The 24573-nt window shown below is 47.7% G+C and overlaps 2 protein-coding genes across 2 annotated transcripts in view; both read left to right on the plus strand.

The window, feature by feature from the left end:
* PHTF1 (putative homeodomain transcription factor 1) overlaps positions 1 to 11470 on the plus strand; it is a 13030-nt gene extending 1560 nt beyond the window's left edge. Inside the window, exons 2-17 of the mRNA XM_017727143.1 lie at positions 8 to 166; positions 868 to 1026; positions 1393 to 1552; positions 1849 to 1974; positions 2774 to 2933; positions 4040 to 4213; positions 4294 to 4371; positions 5314 to 5523; positions 5851 to 5979; positions 6404 to 6676; positions 7183 to 7314; positions 7437 to 7523; positions 8457 to 8612; positions 9002 to 9097; positions 9695 to 9820; positions 10168 to 11470. Of these exons, the coding sequence (XP_017582632.1) occupies positions 8 to 166; positions 868 to 1026; positions 1393 to 1552; positions 1849 to 1974; positions 2774 to 2933; positions 4040 to 4213; positions 4294 to 4371; positions 5314 to 5523; positions 5851 to 5979; positions 6404 to 6676; positions 7183 to 7314; positions 7437 to 7523; positions 8457 to 8612; positions 9002 to 9097; positions 9695 to 9820; positions 10168 to 10188 (2246 nt within the window). The 3' untranslated portion in view covers positions 10189 to 11470. The remainder of the gene's footprint in view (positions 1 to 7; positions 167 to 867; positions 1027 to 1392; positions 1553 to 1848; positions 1975 to 2773; positions 2934 to 4039; positions 4214 to 4293; positions 4372 to 5313; positions 5524 to 5850; positions 5980 to 6403; positions 6677 to 7182; positions 7315 to 7436; positions 7524 to 8456; positions 8613 to 9001; positions 9098 to 9694; positions 9821 to 10167) is intronic.
* Positions 10972 to 24573, plus strand: part of TBC1D22B (TBC1 domain family member 22B) — a 32076-nt gene continuing 18474 nt past the window's right edge. Inside the window, exon 1 of the mRNA XM_008644761.2 lies at positions 10972 to 10976. Coding sequence (XP_008642983.1) covers positions 10972 to 10976 — 5 coding nt within the window. The remainder of the gene's footprint in view (positions 10977 to 24573) is intronic.

The following is a 24573-nucleotide window of genomic DNA, read 5'->3' on the forward strand; positions in this document are numbered from 1 at the left end:
GCGCGAGGCCACCCCGGAGGGAGGGCCCGGGGGGGGGGGGGGGGGGCGGGCCCCGCTCCCCTCGCCGCTAACCCGGCTGTGCGTTCCGCCCCGCAGGGCTTCAAGAACAAACCGAAGAAAAAGGGGCACATCCAGCCCGATCTCATCGACGTGGATCTGATCAGCGGTGAGCGGTGTTCGGTCTGTTCGTTCCTCCCTGAGACAGGGATGGTACCGAGAGAGCGGCTGGAGCTGTGCCAGGGAGGGTTAGGTTGGGTATCAGGGAAAGGTTCTTCCCCCAGAGGGTGCTGGGCACTGCCCAGGCTCCCCAGGGAATGAATGGGCGCGGCCCCAGGGCTGCCAGAGCTCCAGGAGCGTTTAGACAACGCTCTCAAGAATGCCCAGGGTGGGATTGTTGTGGTGTCTGTGCAAAGCCAGGAGTTGGACTTGGTGATCCCTGTGGGTCTCTTCCAGCTCAGGATATTCCATGATTCTGTAGATGCCTCACAGCTTTGTGCAGGGTGGGGGAAGCAGAGCCTGCCCTGCTGCTGGGGGAGCCCCTGCTCGTGAGCACTGGGGCAAAAGGAGCACTGAAAACCTGAGAGCAGAGCAGGAGGAATTCGGTGTGGCTCTGCAGAAGTGGTCGGTGGGAGCAGGGTTGGGTGGGCAGGGAAGGGAAGGGTCAGAGCCAGAGCTATGAGAGAAGACGAGGAGCTGCTTTAGCTCTCCCTGCTGGGGCTGTGTAGCTGTGACTGGTGCCTGAAGCTGGGCTGCTGTCAGCCCCTGCTCAGCCCTGTGGCAGGGCTGGGGCAGCCCAAAGGGGAACTCCAGCAAGGGAGTTCTTGTGATTCACAGTTAATGATGGCTTGTTTCCCCTTTAATTCCAAGGCTCTACCTTTGCCAAAGCCAAGCCTGAAATTCCCTGGACATCACTGACGCGGAAGGGAATTGTGAGAGTGGTGTTTTTCCCCTTGTTCAGCCAGTGGTGGATACAGGTCACTTCCCAGCGTATTTTTATGTGGCTCTTGGTGCTCTACATTATGCAAGGTGAGTGAACAGGCTGTGCCATAAACCTTCTCCTGCAAAGAATGGGACATCAAAGAATGTATGGATGTGGCTCTTGGGGAGATGGGTTAGGGGTGGACGTGGCAGTGCTGGGGGAGCGGTTGGACTCGATGGTCTCAGAGGGCTTTTCCAAGCTTAGCGAGTCTATAATCTAGGTTTTGTAGTTGAGGTTTTGTAGTCCATAATCTAAAGCATGAGGATCTTGTCTGGAACCTACTTAATGTACATTTTAAGGTGTGTGGCACTAGTAATTGCAGAAATTAAATAATAATACAATAAAGCAGAACAAAAACAAATAGTTGAGACAGAGTCTTAATTTTTGCGTTGGTGCCATTTCCCCCTCTCCAGTCGTAGCAGTGGTGCTGTACTTCATGGTGCCTGTTGTGAGTGCCAGTGAAGTGATGGGACCCCTGTGCCTTATGCTGCTGCTGGGGACAGTTCACTGCCAGATCGTGTCCACCCAGGTGAACAGACCTGCAGGGAACAACGGGCTCAGCCGGCGCCGCAGGTGAGCGCCAGCGGGGCCCTTGGTGGGATTACAGCTGGATATGGTGGGGGGGCATTGAGGTTTCCCCCTTTTAGGTTGCTGCAGCAAAGATTCCGTCTGGATTTTGTCTGTTGTACCTTTCCCAGTGATGCCCTGATGTGCTGGGGGTGTAGGCAGAACTTTTTTATTTGGAAGTCAGTATTCTGTTTGCATGACTTCAGAAAAATGACATCCAAAAAGCTGTTCAAATCTCATTCGGATCTTTTAAGAAAAGTAGCTTCTTACACAAATTTAATTCTCCTTGTCTTAAAACTCAGGAAGTTACGCAAATCTGTGGGCGTGGATGGGAACAGTTGGTTGTCTCCTGACAGAACCAGCAAGGAAGAGCAGTCTGGCTCTCCATCTCTGCTGACCAATTTATCCAGTCTGCTCTTCCAGAGGAGGTAGGTGATCCCTGCTGGGTTTGTGCTGCTTGGCGTGACACTGGGAGCAATTTGGCACCTGGAGAATGAAGGCACAGCGTGTGCTGTCACTGACATCCCCACAGCCTGTCAGTCCCTTTTGAATTAAAACTTTCTCGGTAATGTGGGAAGCTGATTCCTCAGGAATATTTAGTATGTCTTTATTAGATCATATAAAATTAGATTGTATAAGATTAGATCATGTGAAACCAAGCGTTAGATGAGCTGTAGAATGTGGTGGAGTTTATTTATCAGATAAGTGACCTTGTTTGAGTGAGTGCTCAGATTATATTGCTCTTTTACCTGATTTCCAAAAGCAATTGTGGCTTCTGGTTCGGATCTTGGCATCTTCCTTCTCTAAAAGCAACTTAAGGGAAAGGAGGGGAGATTGTATGGGATAATATTTCATTGTTTTCTCCTGTTTTCCCAGGTGAATTTCCTGGTGAGTTTCCAGCTCACAGTGCTTTCTCTTCACGAGGACTTTCTGTCTTCTGAATTGCTTTTTTTTTTTTTTCTTAAAATAAAAATAATGAAAAAATTCCCTTTGGTTTAGAAGTTTTAAGACACTATTAGAGTTACAAAAGAAGTGTCGAGTGAAGGTGAAGCAGATATAAATATCTTTAACAGACTTGGCACACAAAGCCCGTCAGCCAAAGACAATTATTTATCCCTTGGGTATCTTGTTTGATGCTGCACCTATGTGACAAGGGAAGACCAGGATGTTTTACCCCCAAGAGTTTTTCCCTGACATAAAAGCACTTAATTGTATTTTCTCTCCTAGGAATAGAAGAGTAAGGCTGGTAGCTGAGAAAGGGACCGAGACAGAAAGTGGTGTGAATGCTGTGGGTGATGGCATCAAACCCAGACAGGCCAGATCTGAACACAGGCTGCTGCACTCCAAAGAGAAAAGTAAACTTTCTGATGGGGAGAAGAGCCATCAGGTAGTGCCAGGGGAGATCCCTTTGAAATCACAGTTTCAGTGTATTCTCTGTGTGCCCAGAAGTGTGTTGGTATTTAACTGTATGGTTTATCTAACACAAGATACTCCCTCCTTCTGCTGATCTTTGCCTGCATTAGGGAATCTAAAAACCCCTTTCTGCCTCTCACTGAGCAGCTGAAAAGGTGCTGGTACTTTGCTGTCAGCATCTTTTCATAATCACAGAATAGAATCCCAGAACAGTTTGGGTTGGAAGGAATCTTAAAGCTCATCTCATTCTACCCCCTGCCATGGGCAGGGACACCTTCCACTATCCCAAGTTGCTCCAAGCCCTCTCCGTCCTGACCAAGTATGGTCAAACACTGACCATGCTGGAAATGTCTGTTTTACCAAAGTGCTCGTTTAATTGTGGAGATTTCTAATCACAAGGTGTTCAGTTAAGGGGGAGTGCTGATAATGACTAAATAAATTGGCCATTTTCAAAAGCAATTCTGTAAAATATTTTGTCTTGCAAGACTGAGACATCCCTTGGGGAGAGAGAAAGAGCTAAAGCATCATGAACTCTGTTGGAAGCTTTGAAACATAAAGATTTGGGGAATTACTCTTGAGTCTCCTCTGGGTCAGTGGTATGTTAATTCCACATGAAGGACTTGGAATAGATCCTGTGTGGAATTCTGTTGTACTGTGCTGTCCCAGCTCCTCTCTGTGAAGGTGTTTGGAGAGGGGCAGAGCTCAGTGTAGGGGCATAGCTCAGGATTTTGGGTCTGTTACCCCCCAGCTTGTAGATACATCTCTTCTGGGCTTGAGACTGCTGGTAAGGCACAGCCAAGAGCTGCTGCTGCCTCCTCCTCTTCCTGCCTTTGCCTCAGTTCCAACTCCACCCACCCAAAATTCCCTCTCATTACCTCTGGGGCAAGACAAGAGCCGGGGGAAGGAGTTAAAATCTGTGAAGTCTCTGTGATGCTGAGAGAATTCTGTTTCTGAATGTTCTGTGGGGAGCATGGGCTGGCTCTGCAGGCAGTGAGGGCTGTGCTGGGGGCAGCTCTGCCTCTGAGCCTTTGATGGGACTCAGGCTGGTCCTCTGTGGGGGCTTTGGCCATGCCTTTGTAGGATGATGGCACCAACAGGGACGGTGTTTCTGACGAGCTGTCGAGCGAGGAGGATGCCGAGGCCGTGGCACAAAGGATCCTGTTACGCCACAGCATGGAAGGGGCTTCCAGTGACAACAGCTATGAGGAGAAGAAAAAGAGGCCTCTGGTTTCTCTGAACCAGGCTGTCTCACAGGTACCCAGGTGGGATTTGTGCTGTTTTCCACGCCTTGTTTTGCTATGGATAATGAGGTGGTTTTCCTTTGGTCTTGGCAGGTCAAGCAAGTCCTGAAAGGTGCCAGAGACTCTGACAGTGTTGTGGAGTCTGAACTGGAATCCACATTATACAGGCAGGTATGGTCATAAAGTCAGGAGAAGGCGCTTTCCCAGGCTGTTCACAGAATCAGAAAATTGGTTGGGCTAGAAGGGACCTTAAAGCTCATCTTGTTCCAACCCCCCTCCATCAGAACAGAACATTATGAAATGATTGTCAGAATCAGAATTGATTCAGATTGTTGACGATCAGAATCCTCAGGTGCAAGGTGTGACCTCCTTCCTCCTTGCTCCTTGGCAGCTTTGTAAACTTTCACAATGTTCACAGTCCTGATTGTGCTGCTTTATTAAACAAACCCCAAACAACAAACAAACAAATAACTGTTGGCAGCAAAGGACAGTCCAAGCTGCCTCTAATTGCTCCTGTGGAATTGCTGCAATTGCTCTTGTGGTTGGGAGGCAGTGCTGTGCTTGCAGCTTTTAAGCTAATACATTTTGACTTTAAAATCACAGACTATCCTGAGTTTGAAGGGACCCACAAGGATCAAGTCCAGTTCCTGTAATGAAAGAATAAATCCATTCTGTGAGACATACTCAGTCCCTTCATTACTTCGGTTTTTGCCCCTGCCACTCCCTCTACCTGAAAATAAAATATAAATAAAATATGTGAATATCAAGTTATAAATATGAAAACATAAATTAATACAAAATGCAAATGTAATATTAAAACAGATTGTGCAAAAGGCATAAAAAAGGACATTTTTGTATTAGAATGAGTACATCAATTTTTATTTTGTAGGTTGGGAATGGAGGTGGGGAACTAATGGGGTCTGTATGAGTTCTGGTGTAGAAATGCTTTTTCCCCAAACATTGTCTTAAACCATTTCCACCATGTGGGTACACCTGGGAGCACTCAAATCCCTGGGAAGCTGTGGGGAAAGAGGAGGAAGAAGAAGAGGAAGAGGAGTTGCTTTTACAAACCGTGCGTGGGGCTGTGCCGTGTGAACTTTGCTGTTCTTGCAGGACCCCAGGTCGTGCCTGAGCGTGGGGCCCCGGAGCTGCAGCGTGAGCCGGCGGGACTCGGAGAGCACCCGGCAGGACTCGGAGACCGAGGACATGCTGTGGGACGATCTCCTGCACGGCCCCGAGTGCCGCTCCTCCGGCACCAGCGACAGCGAGGAGCGCTCCGCCAGGGACTCCCGCCGCGACCTGAAGGAAGACGTCTTCCAGCAGGTTGGTGATTTCCATCCAGGAGCTGGGAATGCTTCCCCTTCTTCCCCCTGTCTTCCCAAATGTAAATGGCACGTGGGGATGCTGTTGGTATAAGGTGAGCAACCTGCATGAAGCCAAATCACATGGAAATCTGGAATGCTGTAAACTATATCAATGATTCAATGATCAAGTCCATCCCTCCCCTCTGCACCACTGCTTATCCCAAAACAAAGTATTTCACCCAAAATGGAATTCCCCCCTCAATCCAAATGCATTCTAGGCAAAGGCATTCCTTACAGCAGGACAGAAAGAGCTGACCCATGTTTTGCACTCCTCTCTCTCTTCTAGAACCATCTGTTTTGGCTGCAGAACACAAGCCCAGCATCTGCCAAAGTGAGTGCTCTGATCTGGGAAGGGAATGACTGCAAGAAGGTGGACATGTCCGTGCTGGAGATCAGTGGGATTATCATGAGCAGGGTAAGGGGGCTGTGTGGCATTGCAACCTCTCCCTCACACTTTAGATAACGGCCACCAAACCCCTGGAAACAGTTACACATGCAAATATTAGGGGCAGTATGAAACTGGTCCCTCCCCAGCTGCAAAGACAGTTGTCCCTCATGTTCTTACTGAAAAGTTGCCTAACCCTCAATGTAGGAGGTCTGTTGAAGACTGACAAGTGCTGATTATTGCTGATTGTCTCTGCAGGGTGCTGAAGGTGGGGGTTTGATTATTTGGCTGATTTTTGGGGGTTTGGACTGAAATGGGTGGACGTATTTTAGGCTCTGTCCTGTGAAGGGAAGGGGAACTGACTGCTTGCCCGAATTGATGCTATCACAGCAATAGGCCTTTTCCTTGAGGCAAATCCCAGGTAATCGTCCCATTTGTTATTCCTGCTTGCCAGGTTAATGCCCACCAGCAAGGAGTGGGGTATCAAATGCTGGGAAACATCATCACCATCGGATTGGCCTTCCTGCCGTTCCTCTACAGACTGTTCCGCACGGATAACCTGGAGCAGCTCTGCTCCATTTCTCTGATGGAGCTTCTGCACATCTTCTGTGGAGCCCCTGCCAGCACCCCTGTGCTCATCCTGTCTGCCATCAACTTCCTGGAAAGGCTGTGCTTGACTTGGATGTTTTTCTTCATGATGTGTGTTGCTGAGAGAACCTACAAACAGGTGAGTGTAAAGGTACTGATGCCTTTCAGGAGCCTGGGAAGCAGGAATAAAAATGGGATGATGACTTCAAAGCTCATCTCATTCCAGCCCTTGCCAAGGTCAGGGAGGGGAGTCTGGGAAGGCTTTTATTGATCAGTCACAAATTATACCTGTCAATACCATTCCTGGCACCCCTGTTCTCCCCCTTACCTGTTCTCAAAGTCTTACTCTGCCCCCTTTCTGTTGCCCAGAGCAGCTGTGGCTGCCCCATCCGTGGAAGTGTTCAAGGCCAGGACAGGGCTTAGAGCAGGCTGGGAGAGTGGAAGGTGTCCCTGCCCATGACAAGGGCTGGAAAAAGATGAGCTTTAAGGTCCCCCCCAATACAAACCAGCCTGGAATTCTATGAAAACAACTGCTGCCAGAGAGATTGAGCACCCAGGTCTGCTTCCCCAGTGACCATTTTTGCCAGGATATTAAGCACTCTGTTCTGTTTTACACTAATTTATGGTTCTGTTTTTAACTTGCAGAGGTTTTTGTTTGCCAAGCTCTTCAGCCACATTACATCTGCTCGGAAAGCCAGGAAATATGAAATCCCTCACTTCAGGCTCAAAAAGGTGGAGAACATCAAGATCTGGTTATCCCTTCGCTCCTATCTGAAGGTGAGTTCTGATCTAGGATTTGGTTATTGCAGAGGGTGTGATGGTGGCAGCTGTCACAGTCTGTGGTGAGTTTTGGCTGCACACCCCAGCTCAGCCCTGACCCCCTGTCCTTGTTTCTGCAGAGACGAGGCCCCCAGAGGTCTGTGGATGTTGTTGTGTCCTCAGTCTTTTTACTGGCTCTTTCAATTGCTTTTATCTGCTGTGCCCAGGTGAGATTTTAACCTTTGTGGTTTATAAAGTAAGGGAAACCCTCCCAAGTGCTGGAGGCTTTTCTTTCACCGGCCTACAAAAAGCTTGAACTGGAGCTGTTTGAGCCCAGAGTAATGTAGAGAGTGTTGCATTTTTTAAGAGTTTTGTCACTTTTAGTTGGAAAAAGAGGTTCATTCTGTGCTTGCAGAGCAAGGTCTGGGGTTTTACAATCATTAGGAAAATTTCAGGACATGGCCATTTGGGCATAAAGGAGAGGAGACTCTGCCCAAGGACCCCAGGTGTTCACAGGATATTTATTCCAGAGGGCTGATTGCAGCATCCTCTGTAACCACCATGTGGAAAAGCAGGTCAAGAACTATTACTGGCACCTTTTAACCCTTCACTGAACCTGGTACAGGCAGCAGTGCCAATGCTGGAGCTGTTTTCTTGGTCAGTGCTGTGTTCAGGCAGGTTCTTGACCCCCTGAAGGGGCAGCTGTGGTAGCAGAGGCTGGTGGTTTGTAGATACTGTCACTGCTGTGACTGTTCTTGTAAGCCACAGGTGTCCAGAGGGAGGAAGGACAATCCCAGTCCTGCTGTGTGAGTCCATACTGGGAAAGGCAGGAGCAGCTTAGCCCTTCTGAGGCTGCCAGTGGGACAAGGAAAGGCACTTCATTGCCTATTAGTTGGACAGGGGAAGGGGAGAGGAGGAACAAGGCTCCTTTGCTGAGTAAAAGGAAAAAATACCCAATTCCAAGCTACAGCCAGGTTAGAAATGAGACCTTTCACTGTAACCCCATCACAGGAATGATTTACACTGCATGGGAAGAGCTGTCAGGGGCTGTAGAGCACACGGGGCTGGGCAGAGGAGGAGCAGGGGCAGTGCTTGTGCACTTGTCCCAGGAACAGGCACCTTGGCATTAACACTTGCTGCTTTGTTTTTTCTCCATACAGGTTCTTAAGGGTCACAAAACCTTTCTGAGTGCAGCTTATAACTGGGAGTTCCTGATGTGGGAGGCAGCACTGCTCCTCTTTCTGCTACGTCTGGCATCTCTGGGCTCTGAGACCAACAAGAAATACAGCAACATTTCCATCCTGCTCACTGAGCAGGTAGCTCCATTTAGCTTGTTCTCCCCTGGGCTTTGTGGTTTGTTTGGAAATAATGATTGTATTTCAAACCAGCTTAAATACTGGAATCAAACTTTAAAACTTGGGAATCAACCCTTGTGTTGGCCAGAGGGCAACAAAGCACTGGTCAACATGGGGGGGATGAGCTGGTCCTGTTGGGACAGACTCAAACTCCAAAGTTCTAGCTGATTTTGGTCTCTGGGTTAATGTGTGTTAGCCAAAACAATTGGAAAAAAATATGTTATCAGTGCTATATTCACTGCTTCAGGAGTGACAGCAGACTGCAAAAATGGCTCCAATTTCCCTTAGTAAGGAATCAGTTGGGGGCTGGTACTGGAATATCAACCCCTGGCCTGTGGTGTCTGTCACAGATAAACTTGTACCTGAAGATGGAGAAGAAGCCGAACAAGAAGGAGCAGCTGTCTCTGGTGAACAATGTGCTGAAACTGTCCACAAAGCTGCTGAAGGTAAGGTGCTCTGCCTGAATGGCTGGATTTTATGGAATCAGTGACTTCTGGCAATGCCATGTGGCCCTGCCCTTCCCTTGGCCCTTGAAGTTAGTGCTCACAAGGGGGGGTTTCCGTGCTCCTACAGCTGTGACAGGAGAGGGAGCAGTACAAGGCCAGTGTGGGTAATTAGTGCTGTGAACTTTTGATGAGCAGTGGTTTAACTCAGTGGGAGGAGAGGCTGGTGTGAACACAGCATCTCATGACTGCTCCAGTCTCATTTTCCATCAGCAGCTCTGATGCTGGAGCTCACTGCCAGCAGCAGGGAGAGACTTGGGAAGGAGTGAGCAGAGTCTGGGAGTCACACAGATTAGGCTGGGTAATTCTGCAGCCTGGAGTGTCAGGCTCTGGTGCAGCTGGTGTTGCTGCAGAGCCTTTGGATTCAGCAGATGTCTCTGGAACACTGGCAATTCCTGTGCATGTATTTAAGAAAGGAGACAGAGGCAGCCCAGGGCAGCACAGGCTGTTGGAGTGCCAGTGCTGAGCTAAAAGTCAGAGGATGAATTCTTTGGTATTGGTGGGTGCTGATGGACTCTTTTCCTTGTCCTTTCACTGCAGGAATTGGATAGTCCCTTCAGGCTGTATGGACTGACCATGAACCCGTTGATCTACAACATCACAAGGGTTGTCATCCTCTCTGCTGTTTCAGGAGTGATCAGTGACCTGCTAGGATTCAATATCAGAGTAAGTGTCCCTGTCCCAACCAACAGAACAGCTCTGGGGCCACTTCTGGGGTCACAGCCCCGAGAGAGACCGTGGGTCTGCACTGGGAACCCAGACACCAGAACTGGGTGAGTCCCCACCTCCCTGAGCCAGTTTTGGGGGGAAGGACAGGGCTCACTTCAGCTTCAATTCCCTTCAGGTCAAGCTGTGAGAATCCAGGGTTCCTTCCCTTTATCCCAGTCCTCCTGTGGCTCATCCTGAAACTGGAGCTCACTGAGCAGAGCAGGATGGGCAAGAGACACAGAGTGTTACCTGTAGATGAAGAACATTCCTGTTAGACTCAAACTCCCTTTCTTGTCTCTTTGCAGTTATGGAAAATTAAACCATGAACTGGCAGAACATCAGCCCTGGGCATCTCCACCAGACACCAGAGAAGAGAACCAGCAGTGTAGGCAGAAAGAAGAAAACTGACAGAAATCTGTAATAGCAATTTTTAAACAGATTCCCAGTGTATGTATCAGAAGTTTTCTTTCTGCTTTACTGCTCTGCAACGTCCAGAATGAACTGGTCTCATCAGTGATGTCATCCCATGGCATGCACAGAAACACTGGATTAATGGGGCCAAATGCTGGCAGCTGACACTGAACCAGCAGGGGCTGGTGTGGGACATCAAACACTAAAGCCATACAAGAGCTGCAGCTGGAGGGACACCAATGGCTGTGACTGAGGCCACGTTTCTTAAAACCTGCACTCTGGGCATGTGACAAGGAGGGACTCAGCTCTCCTGGCCCAGTGAGCCTTCCTGGGGCTGCACTGAAATATTCCAGGTTGACAATCCTTTGCTGCACTTACCTGGCTGTGCTGAAGAGCATTTCCTTCCTTAAAGCTCTGTGTGCTCAAGGCTCTGCCTCTATCCTGAACCACCCCAGGATGCACCAGGTGAATTCCCCCTTCCTGCTGCCAGTCCAGCAACACCCAAATCCTGCTGGTGGCTTGTGCTGGGGCTGCTGCAAAGAAATGATCAGTATTTTTTGAGGACAGTGGTTACAGGAGAAGAACCTTTCAACACACGCTACAGGCAAAGTGTTCATGGGCTGGAGAATGTTTTGCCACGTCTGTTCCCTGGAATACTCAGCTCCATCCTGTCCTGGCTGTGACACCAGCTCTGCTCCATGGGGTGAGCAGCTGTTGCAGCCCAGCACTGCAATAGAGCCTCACCCTGAACACCTGGGGAGGAAAGCTGGTGGGAGAAACAGCTTTGACAAAGACTTCCTTGGGTTCATGTTTAGAAAGGTCATGGAAAGCAAGAAAATATTTGAAAGTTTCTGTAACATTCCCCTTCACTGGCTCCAATGGTTTCTATTTATTGGTAGTGAAAAGAACAAAAACTGAGGAACTTCTCATTCTTTCACAGGAGGGTAAAATGGCAGAAGAATTTTTGGTAGTGAATTGTTTACAGCTATTTTCTGTACAAGGAACAGTTGTGAGATGTAAAAGGAGGTGACAGTTTTACATAGCAAAATGTGCAAATAAACCTGCAGGACAAGCACTTCATCATTACCAACGGTTTCTACAGCACTTGATGATTTTTGTACCATCTTTTTGGACATCTGTTACCGGAATGGGGGGTCAAGGAAACATCCAATAATAAAATGAATTTTTTTTCCAGAAGAGCAGCATGTTTGTGGCTAAAACCTGGATCACACCCCTGAAAACCAACCAGGAGCTTGGTTTAGTGCAGAACCAACAGGCCATGAAGTGGAATTGGGTTTTAAGAGCTACATAAAAATAATGAGTGATTTACAGGTCTGTCTCTAGTCAGAACCTCAGAAGTCTGTGTGAAGGTGCTGTACAATATATAGACATTTACATCCAGCTCATCCATCCATTGTGTAACATTCCAAGGCCACATGGATGCAGGAAGCACAGATAAAGGTCTAGGGAAGGGGAAATCCCACACAGGTAGGACATTATCAGGTCACATTAACACAGAAAAACAGAGGGAAGTGATGGCAGGGAAATAATTTCAGTGCTGCCAATTCCTCTGGAATTAAAGGTCTGGATTTGTCACTGTCCTCAGTGGTCAGGGTGAGGGCACACAGCATAACCCAGCCTCTGGGGAAGAACACAGGAATATACTCAGAGTATTAAATATTTCACAGCCCTACTCCAGCCAGAGAGGATTTGAATGTGTTCTGCTCCACAGCAAACCTCAGTGGATCACCCAGCAGCTGAGCACAGTTCAGAGCTGCTTTAAAGCCCTTTGAATTCCCAAAGTTGTTGTTTTAAAAGCTGTTTGGGCAGTCAGCTGTCGTTGTGGAGAGTTCTGCTCACAACTGCCTCACTGTGCTTCATTAGCCTTCAAAAACATTCAAAGTTTCAAAGCCAGAATGAGATATTCTCTTACTTTCAAAGAGCAAATCCTATCAGTTTGAATTTTGAGTAAGTGAAGCTCAATCTTTTACTCCTTTCTCCTTCTGCAAACTGAACCAGTGGGCTCCTTTTCCCACTTTTCTGCAGTCATTAAACACCTCAGATGTCAGGAAATCATCACTAAACTATGAATAAAATAAACCCCTTCAGTCTGCTGTTCTGACAGCCATGGGACTGATGTGGCAGTGAGCTCTGGGGGTAACATCCCTCTGTAAAATATCTCTGCCAGCCCAAACCACTGGCGTGAGTCTCCTGTACCCTGTGTGCCATCAATGCTCCCTGATCACACATTCAGAGGACATAGAGCTCTTACACAGCAAGAGCTACGCTGAAGAAGCTGCTCTGGCAGCTGACTCTGCCCTCAGGTCAACTTTTACCTCTACAGAGATAAAAAATCCAATTCCTAATTAGCAATAAATAATTAAAGATGGGGCTTGGGTCTCAGCTCCCCACCCAGGCTGAGGATGCCACAAGTGAAACCAAAGGAGTTGTGTTATTGAACAGAACCCGGAGTTTTCTCTCCTCACACAGATGTTTGCAAACCAAATCCCCGTGAATCAAGGAACTGAAGTGATCGTGCTGTGTTCAGAAAAAGAAAAATCACAGAATTAGGTCAAATATCATATTTAGCTCTGGGGTATTGTATTGGATATAAAAATCCCAGGAAACACATCAATGGAGCAGCATCAGTGGCTTATTTGCTGCCCTGGGACTGACAGAACCAAGTTTCTCCTGTTCTCCCTGGCCCAGCAGGAACAGGAGGGATTCCTGATGTAAACATGCACCAAGCTCTGGAGAAAAGCCCCACTTCAGCCCAAACCTGCCTTGTCTGTGGCTGGAACCCACGTGGGAAGGATTAGAAGGACTGAATGCAGGAGATAGCTTGGCACAAGAGCAGGAAGTGAGTCAGGATCACACTGGCAAGAGAGGCATTAAATAACTGTTCAGAAGCCACAGCACTCAGAGAAGTGGCAGCAGTGCAGCCCTGGAGCAGCAGACACGGCCTGCAGAGGGACACGGGGACAGCAGCTCATGGCAGAGTGTCCCTGCAGCCATCCACAAGGCCCTTCATGCAGCTGAGATAAGGACAAATCAAATACTTTTCCCAGTTTCTGAGAAAAAAAGACAACTGTGTGAAAAGAACCAATGCTTCAAATGACCCTTATTGGAAAATTGATTAGAACATGTTCTAGAAATCAGTCAGTGACACCCATTTCCCACCCACTCTGGCTGCTGGGGTGCCCTTACAGCCACTGGGGACCCTCCATGGCCCAGGAATTACTGGTGTTTTCCTCACAGGAGAATTCCCCTCAGGCTGGGAAGTTCCACCTCTGGTTTCCTTGGGCAGCTCCTCGTGTCCCTCTCCATGGTATCTGTCCCCTGTCAGCCTCCTGTGTTTGCACCCTCCTGTGTTTCTCCATGGAAGGCAGTGGGATGCTGGAAGGGCTGGAGATTTTGAATGTGCTGGAATCTGCCTTTTCAGAGCTGGAACTGGTTAATGAATCATCCTCAGAGGTTTTTCTCCTGGAGCTCCTGAAGGGAAGGTTACTCCCATCAAACACTGGGTAGTGACACTCTGCAGAGCACCTTTCTGCCTTTCCTGGGATTTTCTGCTTCTTGTCTCTCCTGGTGACTCCCAGTTTCCCACTCCCACCTTTCATCTGCTCCAGAGTCACCTTATCACCACCAGGTGTTCTACCTCGGATCCTTCCCACTGTTTCTGCACTTCCTGGCTTGCTGAGATGCCTTTGGGGACTGGCTGACCTTCCTCCATTTCCATGGAATGCTTTTTTGTCATGGTTTCTGTGGTTTTTGCTCTCACTCTTGGAAGTGTCAGATTTATGTGGTTTTTTTCAGGACCCTCCTGGGTCTGAAATCCCCTGGATTCCTGGGGCTGTGGAATCCCATGTGGGGGTGACCCTCAGCAGCCCTGGCTTTGCTGGACTGGCAGATCTGTCCCCTCTGGTCCCTGCTTCCAAACTACCTTTAGTGATTCCAGACCCAGGGCTGGAGGGACATTCCCATCTGTTCTGTGTTCCCTGGGGAATTTATCCTGAGGTTTATCTTGTCAGGCACAGTTCTCTGCTTGTTCCACTACCTCAGACAGCTGAACTCTGGTAAAGCTTCTCCTGGTGCTGGTAAACAACTCACTGCAGATGGGGAAGCAGAATGGGAAGATGAAGATAATGGTGACTGTTCATATATTACATTTGCTGAAGCTGAACTGTAGCTATCCCAACCACCTGGAAGTGAACAGCGAGAGATTTGACTGAATAACTGCACAAAAAGTAATAATTGCTAAATATTTCAGAACCTCAGCAGCAAAGACTGAGTTCAATTTAAAAACATTATGGAGTGGCATATTCTCAAAGCCTTATTTAGCCAGGTTTCTGTACTGTGTTGTTCTAAAACCTACAACAACCCTGAGGATACGATTTTGGAAAAAAACCCTGGTGCTCAGAATGCTGGATCCCTGCAGGACTGACACGGCCTGGGACCAAAACTATTTTAGAGCCTACACAGCAAAATTGCAAAATAGAAATTCCCTGACCTACATTGTTTAATAAAACCAAACGAACTGGAACTGTAATGCTAAAAAAAAAAAAAAATGAAACTGTGAAAAGTTGGGGTTATTCAGAGCTTTGCACTTTAATGATAGGAAGAGATGAAACCCAAGTCCACTGGAAGTTGCTTTAAGCAACCCTTAATGTTGCTCAGGTTCCACGTAGGGACAGAGGCTGGAAGGAGCCAAACCTGAAGGAGTTTGGATGTGCTCCAGAGGCTCCTTTTTGTGTGGTTCTGTTTCTCCCTCATCTCAAGGGGTTTCTGTGACCAGCAGGACCAGGAGTGATGCTCAGGACCCTTTTTCATCTCCCAGGAGGAAAGAAATGGAGACAGTTCTGAGCACATTTTACCTCTTGAGTGAACTCCAGGAGGTGAGTGAACGCACAAAGCGTTTGGTAGTTTGGGATTTTGGAAGGATAAACTCAGGGCTGGTCACTGTCAGTGAAAAGCTCCTCATCAGAAAAAGTGACCCTACAGTTTAGAAGTTTAATCATCATCACCTTGGTGTCAGCATCAGGGGTTAAAAGACTAAAATGCGTATTAGGAAATAAAGTGCTCGTTGTTTTAAAATGCTGCCAGTGCCACAAGTCCTTGATTTGCAGTTTTGGGGCTGAGTTTGACCCAAAATCATCTGTTCTGAGCTCTGTGGCTCCTGCAAACATTTGCTTTGCTGTCCTTCCTTTTTTCTTTTTGCCTACAAAGTTGTGCTTTGCTGCCGTAGATGCAGAGATCACCTTTAATCAAACTGAGTCCCTTTGGAGAGCAAAGTTGTCCCTTTCCTGCTTCCTGAAGTTTTGGCTTTGAAAAACAAAGAATTCTGTAATTTAGAAACTAAAAACAGAAGTAAATCTGTACAGAAATAATATTTTAACAATAGAGGCATTTTGAACTGAGCACTGGAGCACAGAGAATTGTAATTTAAATTAAAAGGCAATCAGAGTTAATCAGCACATTTTTATAGAAAAACTTGATTAGCTTGGGCAGAGCTGGGAAACTCATTACAAATATGGGATAATTTCACACTGTGCAATATTCCTACGTACTTGTCATGTGTCAATTCTACCAAAAATATTCCTTATATTGCAAAGTAAATATTTTCTATTTTCTATTTTCAATTTTTTATATTTTCATTTTAAATTTAATTCAATAATAAATAAACACCTGGACAGCTCTCACTAAGGGAACTGCCAGCTGCTGCAGTGAACAAGCACCAGAACCTCCTAATCCCACTTTTCTGTCCTGCTTTGGAGCCTCAAAACCAAACGGCCAAATTTATGTGGTCTGGTCTCAGTCCAGACCCTGGGCTCAGCAGCAGCAGAATTTTGTTCCCTCCAGCCTGAATCAGCTCAGTGGTTCCTGTGTGAGACATTCCTTGGGTGGGTTCTCCATGGATTCTCACAATCTGCTCACCAACCCGAGGAGGAGAGAGCAGCGGGTCAGTCTTTGGGAATCTCTGACATGGTGAACTGATTTTTAATTTAGGGAAAAAAAAAATAATACAGGCAGATCCTTCTGTTTTCCCTCTCGTGCTAAAATCCAGAGGGCAATGGTGGCACAATTCCCGGGATAAAGAGCAGGATGTGAGCCCAGGCTCAGGGGGTACAGAGGTGCACACAGGGCGTGTGCTCGGGAAAAGATTCCAGGGAATTTAACCACGTTTCCTAATGATTTACAAACGAGTAGTAAATATTTATTTACATATAAATAGTAAACATATGGGTGAGCCGCGTCACAACCTGCCTGAGGTCACCTTGTCCCGGGGAGGGCACGGCACGGTCCCCGCACCCAGAGCAGAGCTGAGCCCGGACGGAGGGACAGGAATTCCCATTCCCGGCTGGACAGAGCAGCGCTGAGGTCTCTGAGCCAATTCAGGACTCCCGGAGGTAGCGGGCAGGGAATTCCAGCTCACACCAACCTGCCAGGCTGCCGGGAAGGGGCTGGAATAGCATCCCCCAAAAAGCGGCGTCTGTTTGGGGAAATTGGGAAGGGAAATAGGAAAAAGGGAGCGGGAGCCTGTTTGGCACTGCCCGGAGCAGCCCAGGGATGTCACTGGAGGGTGACAGGAGCAGCTTAAAGAGGCTGCTGGGCTTTGCCAAAACTCCGCCCAGGGGAGTCACTGCTGGCTCCTCATGGACAGCCCGGGACAGGGACACTCCGGGACAGCTCAGCTGCCACCAGCCGGGTGAGAAATTCCTCCTCACGGTGTCAAAGTCCAGCCAAAAGTGACACCGCGTCCGGATGAGGAGAAAGGAGAAGTGTGAATAACCCCGGGCTGGGCGAGCTCCGGGCTGGGGCCGTGCCCATTCCCTGGGGAGCCTGGTCAGTGCCACCACATCACCTTTCCTGATATCCAACCTTTCCCTGAGATCCAGCCTTTCCCCGATATCCATCCCAACCCCCCTGACACAGCTCCAGCCCTTCCCTGGGTCCTGTCCCCGGTCCTGTCCCTCGGGAGGAGCTCCAGACCCTGCTGAGCTCTCCTCTCCTCCACCTGAACCTTTGGGTTGCCTTGCCCAAAAAACACGAAGCCCTGGAAGCACTCGGAGGAGGAAAACGAGAGAAAATATCAGCACTGACCGCTCCCCTCGTGGAGTCTCTCCAGCACGACGGAAAAAAGCTAATTACTGTGAAGAATGGGATAAGAGGAGTTAACAATACCAAGAATTCCACATCCAATTCAGCCTCCCAGCCAGGATCTGTGTCAGCCCCAGCCTGCAAATGCAGCACAAAGAGAGGCAGAGCCGTGTGCCAGAGGCAGGGAAGCACCAGGACTTCGGGAGATGGCATCTCATGGGCACCTGGCTCCGAAAATCCAGCTCTGGGCAGCAGCCACAGAGCCCCACCCATCATCATTCTTTCCGTTGTACCCATGTGTTTTGCTTTTCCTGCAATATCCAAGACTGAATTCCTTACACAAAGATAAGAATTAGCATCATATTTTGGGAAAAAAAAAATCGGTTTGCATCTCCAGAGATGGCAGAGAAGAGCAACAGCACAATGTACACACAAATATTGCCTAAAAACTCCCTGACTTGGGCAGTGATTCTCCTGCAATTCTCCTTGTGCAATCTCCTCCTGTTGGGGCTCCTAAAGTGCCCCCAGGCAGCTGCTGCTCACAAAAAAAGAGATGAGGACCTGAAGGCAGATTCAAAATCCCATTTTTCCAGAAAAACCTTCCAATATTTCTGTATTTTGAGAATTTAAACTGAATTCATCCCAACTCAGGGGTGACTCAGGGTAACTGTTTGGTTCTGAGGAAACATTCAGGACATTTTTTCTTCTGGTTCTGAGATATGCACAAAACTCTTTAAGAAACTTTGCCAAAGGGTCTGTAACAGCTCCATTACAGCATTTTCTGCTTCTTTCATAACTACAATGAGTGTTCAACTGTCGTAAGGAGATAATCAGGTTGAAAACATCAGCAAAAACATTCTGTGAGACAATTTCGTGCATTTTTACACCCAGGTTTTCTACCTGTGTCCAACAGGGAAAGGTTTTAATGTTCTACTTTTGAGAACTCCCTGGCAGTGCCTTGAGGGGTGAGAGTTCCCCACATCTCCACACCCTCTGGATGGGTTCCTGTCCCTGGGAATGACAGCTTTTCTGCTTTTATTCTGCTTTTCCTCAGAAAAAGCAACACAATTTTATGGATCCTGACAGGAACAGAAGGGGTTTAGCCTGTTTGGAAGCTGATAAAAGTCAGAAGGGATCAGGGCTGGTCAGATCCATGAAATTGGTTCAGATACTCAGTTTATTAAAATTTTGTGAGACATAAAGAACCATGGCCATTTGAGAAATATCCCTCTGGAAAGGGAAGGGAATGAGGACCTGCAGAGGCAATGGGGATTTGAAGGCCCCAAAACCAGAGGGAAATTACCAAATTATTTGAGGCACAACTGAGTTTTCCACTGCCCAGCTCCAGGAAAGGTGAGCAACTGGTCCCAGAGCCACACTGGGGCAATGAGTTCACTGACAGGAATTTTAAATTGTTTTTTCTTCTCCCAAAAGCCAAGTAAAAACTAAAGATAACAGCATTTTAATAAAACCATTTAAAATAGCTTCATATTACTTTCCCCACCACAGAAAATAATTTTATTGTGCACATTACAATAAATCCAGTCAATTTATGGAAGAAAACCAGGTTTTGGGATACCAAATGACACTGCCAGTTAAGAATAAGGAACCACAGTCTGTTCAAAAAGTTGCCTCTTAGGTAGAACCTGAATGGAAATACTGCCCCAAGATGGACTTTTGTGCCGAATTATAAACTGATAAACTCCTTTTCCTGAAAGGGTTAAAAAAAATGATCCCAAGCACCAAAACTAAAGCTGTTCCAGCCCTGTTGGGTGCAGCACATTACTGCATTTCTTAATTAAGAACAAACAAATTCTATTAAAATATAAAAAGTGCTCAAGGGAAGGGAAATGTGAAGTCTATTAAACTGAATTTCTCAGGTATGTGAGGCGTCCCAAGCCCTCCACAGCACTGCTTGGTGCCCATCCTGTGACATCCTTAAAGAGGTTTTCCTCTGGAGACAAAAATGTCAACTTTTACTCCCGGTTCACCCTCAGATTTTTAATTCAGAAGCGCAGGCAAGGAAATGCCATCTGTTGGTAGGAATCCTGCAGCCCTGCTCCCGGGTGTTCCCAGCCGACACAGGACAAGAGCTGACAGGCTCCTGCTTTCGTGAAAAATGCTAAAAAATCTCTTCTGGCACATGAAGGGGATTCATTTATTCCCAGGAAAAGCAAAGATCCCAGGCACAGGATTTATTGCCAGGCTCAGAGGGCAAAGCACCAACTCTGCCAGGCTTTGTGCCTGGTGAGGCTCAACAGCTCCCAGCAGAAAGGGCATTCTGGATTTTTGGAAGCTGCATCCGGGATTTTCCCGGGGGTGGAGCAGCCCTGGGAGGCTCAGCTCTCCCTGACTCACCCACACCCACTCTGGATTTCCCCCCTGCACACTCTGCTCCTGCAGCTGCACCCAGGGGAATTTTAAAATGGAGATTTAGTCCTGCTCCTTTCTCCTTTGCCATCACAAAATTCTTTATGTCTGAAACACTCCAGCTCCCCTGAGCCACAGATTTTTTTCTGACTGATCTTCACTCTGGTTTTACCACCTGCTACTGAGGGAGTTTTATTCCCTCTCTTTGTTGAGTACCCCCAGGTTTGGGTTTCATCTCTACACTTCAGCTCCAAGTCTGTAATTGAGGCAGTGGGAAAGGGTTTTACACAGAGCCCAGGTAAAGCCGTGCACAAATAATGGCCAGAAACATGATATTCAGAAAACCTGTCTTGGAAACAAGTGGAAGGTGTCCCTGCCCATGGCAGGGGTGGAATGAAATGAGCTTTAAGGTCCTTCCAACCCAAACCAGTCTGGGATTCGAAGATTAAAAGCTGCAGAGAAACAGATCTAATTTAACCAACTCAGACTTCAGCAGCTTTATAATCACCCTGGGCACCTGCTTTGAAGTGTGGCCCTTCAAACTGGAATGAATCAGATTTGATAAAAATAAAAATCTTAATAGAAAAATAACAATTTACAGAGTTCTCTTTGCTTCAAGCATTAACAAAAAGGAATGTTAAGCCTTTGAAATTCTGTGTAGCAGGCTGAGATGGCATGTTAAGTATTTGAAATGAATGTGAAATTAGAGAATCATCTGCTGGCTTTAGTCACAGTCTGGCTTTAGGTATTTATTATTTAAAAGGTGAAAAAAGCCAACTTTTTGACAAAATAATTATCGAGAGTTTAATTAAACCCATAAGCAGCAATCCAGAAAAATGCAGGGTTGGAAAACAGCTTTTCTCTCCAAATTATTGGATTTTACATGTTTGCATTTTTGTTTAGAAACACAACAGGGCTGTGTGGGAGCTGTCCTTCAATCCCAGGCTGAAGATGGGACTGGGCAGTCCCCAGTTCTCACTTTGCAGCTCGGGTGACACAGCAGGGTGAAAGATTTGGAGGAAAACACTGTCAAGGGTTTTTCCCACAAAAAACAATTGTGACCCTTTTCCAAGGGGAAGTTTTGGCAGACAGAACCACAAGATGTTTCTGTTGTATCCCAGGGATGCAGCTTTGGGCAATTTGTGTGTTTGACAGGGAAGAAAGGAAAAACTCAGGGTTTAAATGGGGAGGTTTGGAGAGCAGGAGCACCCAGGGAGCACCGACCCCATGGGGAACAAAGCCCTGGCAGCTCCGGCAGCACCAGAGCCAGGCCCTGAGAAGATTTTCTCACTGAGCATCATCCCATGGTGCTGCAGCCCACTCAGGAGGGGTTGTTTCTCCCTGGCTGGAGGATACAAGATCTGGACAGGACCTGTTTCTATGTCAGCAGCACTTTCTCTCCCTCACACATGGGAATTTCCCTCATTTCATACTGTGCTGTAATTCTTGTATCTTCTTTTTGGGCACAACCCCCTTGGCAGGTGCCTCTCTCTGCCCCACCTGCCTTCAGCTCTTCAGAGGAATGAGCTCCCAACTCATTCACCTACCAGGAGCTGATGATCTCTGTGGGTGCCACCCAGCTCAGGTTATTCTGGGATTCACTCTCTTAGATTTTGAACATCATCAAATACTCCACTGAAGCAAATAAACGTCAGCAGTGACAAACGTGAGACTCTGGCAGTGTGGTGGCACCTTCCTTGCCTTCCCCAGCCACCACTGTGAGGGTCACCACAGTGCCCATGTCCCTGATGAGCTGCAGGATGCTGTCATGGGAGAGCTCCACTATGCACTGGCCAAGATTCAGTCACCCACCCTCAGCTTCCCACTCTGGCCAGCCTTGATGAGCCAAGAAAAGGCACAGCAACACCATCAGCATTCATGGAATCATGGAGTATCCTGAGTGGGAAGAGATCCATAGGGACCAAAGTCCAGCTCCTGGCTCTTCACAGGGCAGCCTCAAGAATCCCACCCTGTGCACGTCACAGAAGCATCAAACACACCCAGAGCTGCCACAGTCAGAGAATCAGGGAATATCCTGAGCTGGAAGGGACCCAAAAAGGATCATCCAGTCCAACTCCTGGCCCTGCACAGACACCCCAACAATACCTGGCAGCGCTGTCCAAACACTCCTGGAGCTCTGGCAGCCCTGGGGCAGTGCCCATTCTCTGGAGAGCCTGGGCAGTGCCCCGCACCCTCTGGGGGAAGAACCTTTCCTTGACACCCAACCTAAATCCCCCTGGCCCAGCTCCAGCCCTTCCCTGGGTGCTGTCCCTGAGAGCAGAGCTGGGAGCTGCCCCTCCTCTCCTGCTCCAAAGGGTGGCACTGCTCGTACAGGAAAAACCTGCAAAGAAAGAGGAACGTTTCCCTGGGGGTGAATGGAGACACCGACCCAGCAGCACGGCCGTGCCAGCTCCAGGGGGCTGTGCCTGAAGGAAAACACGGGAAGGCGATGGGTCACACCTGCACAGGGATGAGTGAGCCCGTGTGGCCCCGGAGTGCTCTGGAGCTGTTGGTTTTACCACAAATAATGCAGTTTTCCATTTCAGGCACGGAAAGGATCAGTACAGAAAGGTCTGGCTGGCCTTGAGCTCCCCTGGCAGCCTGTGACAGGGGATGGCTGCTGTCCTTCCTGTGGAAAAAAACCATGGCACTCTTTCAGATGCCCACCACCGGAATGTGCAGTTCCTGTTTCTGGTATTGAGCCTCCAGCCGAGGGATTGCCTCAGGAACTGAGCTAGCAGGGGTCAGTGCCATGGTCAGACCCTGTGGTTATGGGTTAATCTCTGTGGGGTTGGAGGAATCAGCCGTCAGCTGAACCTTTGGAGACTGTCTCTGGTTGAAGCCTTTCTGGTCATGGATTATCACTCATTAGTTTCAGGTTCTCAATCCATGGCTCTGGTTTGTCTGTGGTCTTGGAGGTATCATGTAAATCCTAGGTTTGGACTCTATGGTCCCAATCCAGGAAGAAAATAAACCCAAATTTGCACTTAATTGGGAAGGAACACGTGTCCCCAGTGTTTCAGGTGCAGATGAGAGGTGGCCCAGGGACAGCTTTTGTATGGGAGCCATCCTTGGCTGTATTCAATTTCAGAGGGAGCATCAAAATTTCAGCCCCAGCCCTTGTGGAGAACGGCAGCCCCTTTCCATGGGAAGGGAAGAGGGTAGCCCCAGTGATTCCGGTGCTGATGAGAGGCTGCCCAGGGAGCCCAAGGCCAGCCAGACCTGACAGCCCTGGTGGCCTTGGTCTGGGAGAAATCCTGGGATGTTTGCCATTTTAGGGGTGGAATCTCACCGTCAGCCACAGGCACCTGGCCATGAAGGGTGGTTATTCTCCTCAGGAAGGAAAGCCCAGCACCACAGAGATTTGGGAGCAGCACAGAGGCCACCATGGAAAGGCCAGGGCCAGCCACACCCAGCAGTCCCAGCAACCTTTATCTGGGAGCAATTTTAGGACAAATGTTGGTTTCCAACTCCTAAAATTGTCAATGTCCAAGGATTGCTCTCAGAAAAAAGCTGCCAGGAACAACGGCTCTGGCTGGACTTGGCCTTCCAGGGGTCATCCCACAGCTGCTCCGAAGACACTGGGTCAATGGTGTTTTCTTCCAATTAAAAACAACGGCCAGTAAACCTAAACCTAATCCTAACAATAACCACTAAACCTAAAGTTAACTCAAATCCTAACCTTTCCCCTTACCCCAACCTTATATTCTAGCACCTAAGCCTAACATAAATCACCTAACTCTACCCACTAACCATAAACCTATCCCTAACCCTAAAACCTAACCCTAACCCTAACCTTAAACCAAAGACTAAATCATAAATCCTAACCCCTAACCCTTAAACCCAACCCTAACCTTAACCCTAATACCAATCCTAAGTCTAACCCTAACAAGTTAGACTAGAAAGGTAATTATCAAGGTGATTAGAAAGTAGATACTTGAAAAGATCAACAGCAAGGTGAATTGAAAGATATTAAAAAGTGTAATAAAATGTACATACCAGAAACATGAATGAAAAGAATTGGAAGGAGGTACTAGAAAGATGAAAATCAAACTGGATAGAAAGTAGACAATAAAAAACAGACACTGAAACTATAAATAGAGAGAGGAATAGAAAGTAGATATTAGTGAGATTGATAGACCATGGACACCCAGACCACAGATACCTAAAAAGTGGAAGGAGCCAGTTCCAGGCTGGGACTCTTTGTTTCCGGTTTATTCTCGATGGTCCTGGAGCTGTTGCCGGCTTTTTAATTTTTTTACTGTGGTTTGGTTTTTGACCCTTTTTATGCCATTTTTGTGTGTGTTTCATTTATTTTTGCTTTTTTTGCAGTTCTTTGTGCTGCAGGTGTTTGGTGTTGGTTATGACGCGGCAGTGGGAAAAAATTTGGGCCCTAATTTGCATATGCAATAGAATATTTGCATAACTACTCATTATTAATTATTTTTCAGTGCTCCATATGGGAGTAAGTGGGCTGGAGAATAACAGTAATAATATGAGAGGTGTTACTCCAATCTGGAGCACTGTTTATGGGCTTTATGCACTATAAATAAAAAGAAGATAAATAATAGCGTCTGGTGCAGAAAATGCCATGCTGCCTGGAGGCAATTTTTAATTTATTTAATTTATTTAATTCTAAAATTCTGAACAGAAACAGCTCCCGTATCAGACTGAAGCACCCACTTCACCGGATCTAAAATGCCACACGAAAGGCGAGCGGGGTCCAGGGCAGGGATGAAACCGCGCCGCGAATTCCCTGGAAAACCAGAAATCCCCAAAACCCAGAAAATGTCATTTGGCCCCCCATGGCAGGAGCCGGGTGGTGCCGCCCC

The sequence above is a fragment of the Corvus brachyrhynchos genome, unplaced genomic scaffold (genome assembly GCF_000691975.1).
Source record: "Corvus brachyrhynchos isolate BGI_N302 unplaced genomic scaffold, ASM69197v1 scaffold72, whole genome shotgun sequence".
Taxonomy (NCBI): Eukaryota; Metazoa; Chordata; class Aves; order Passeriformes; family Corvidae; genus Corvus; species Corvus brachyrhynchos.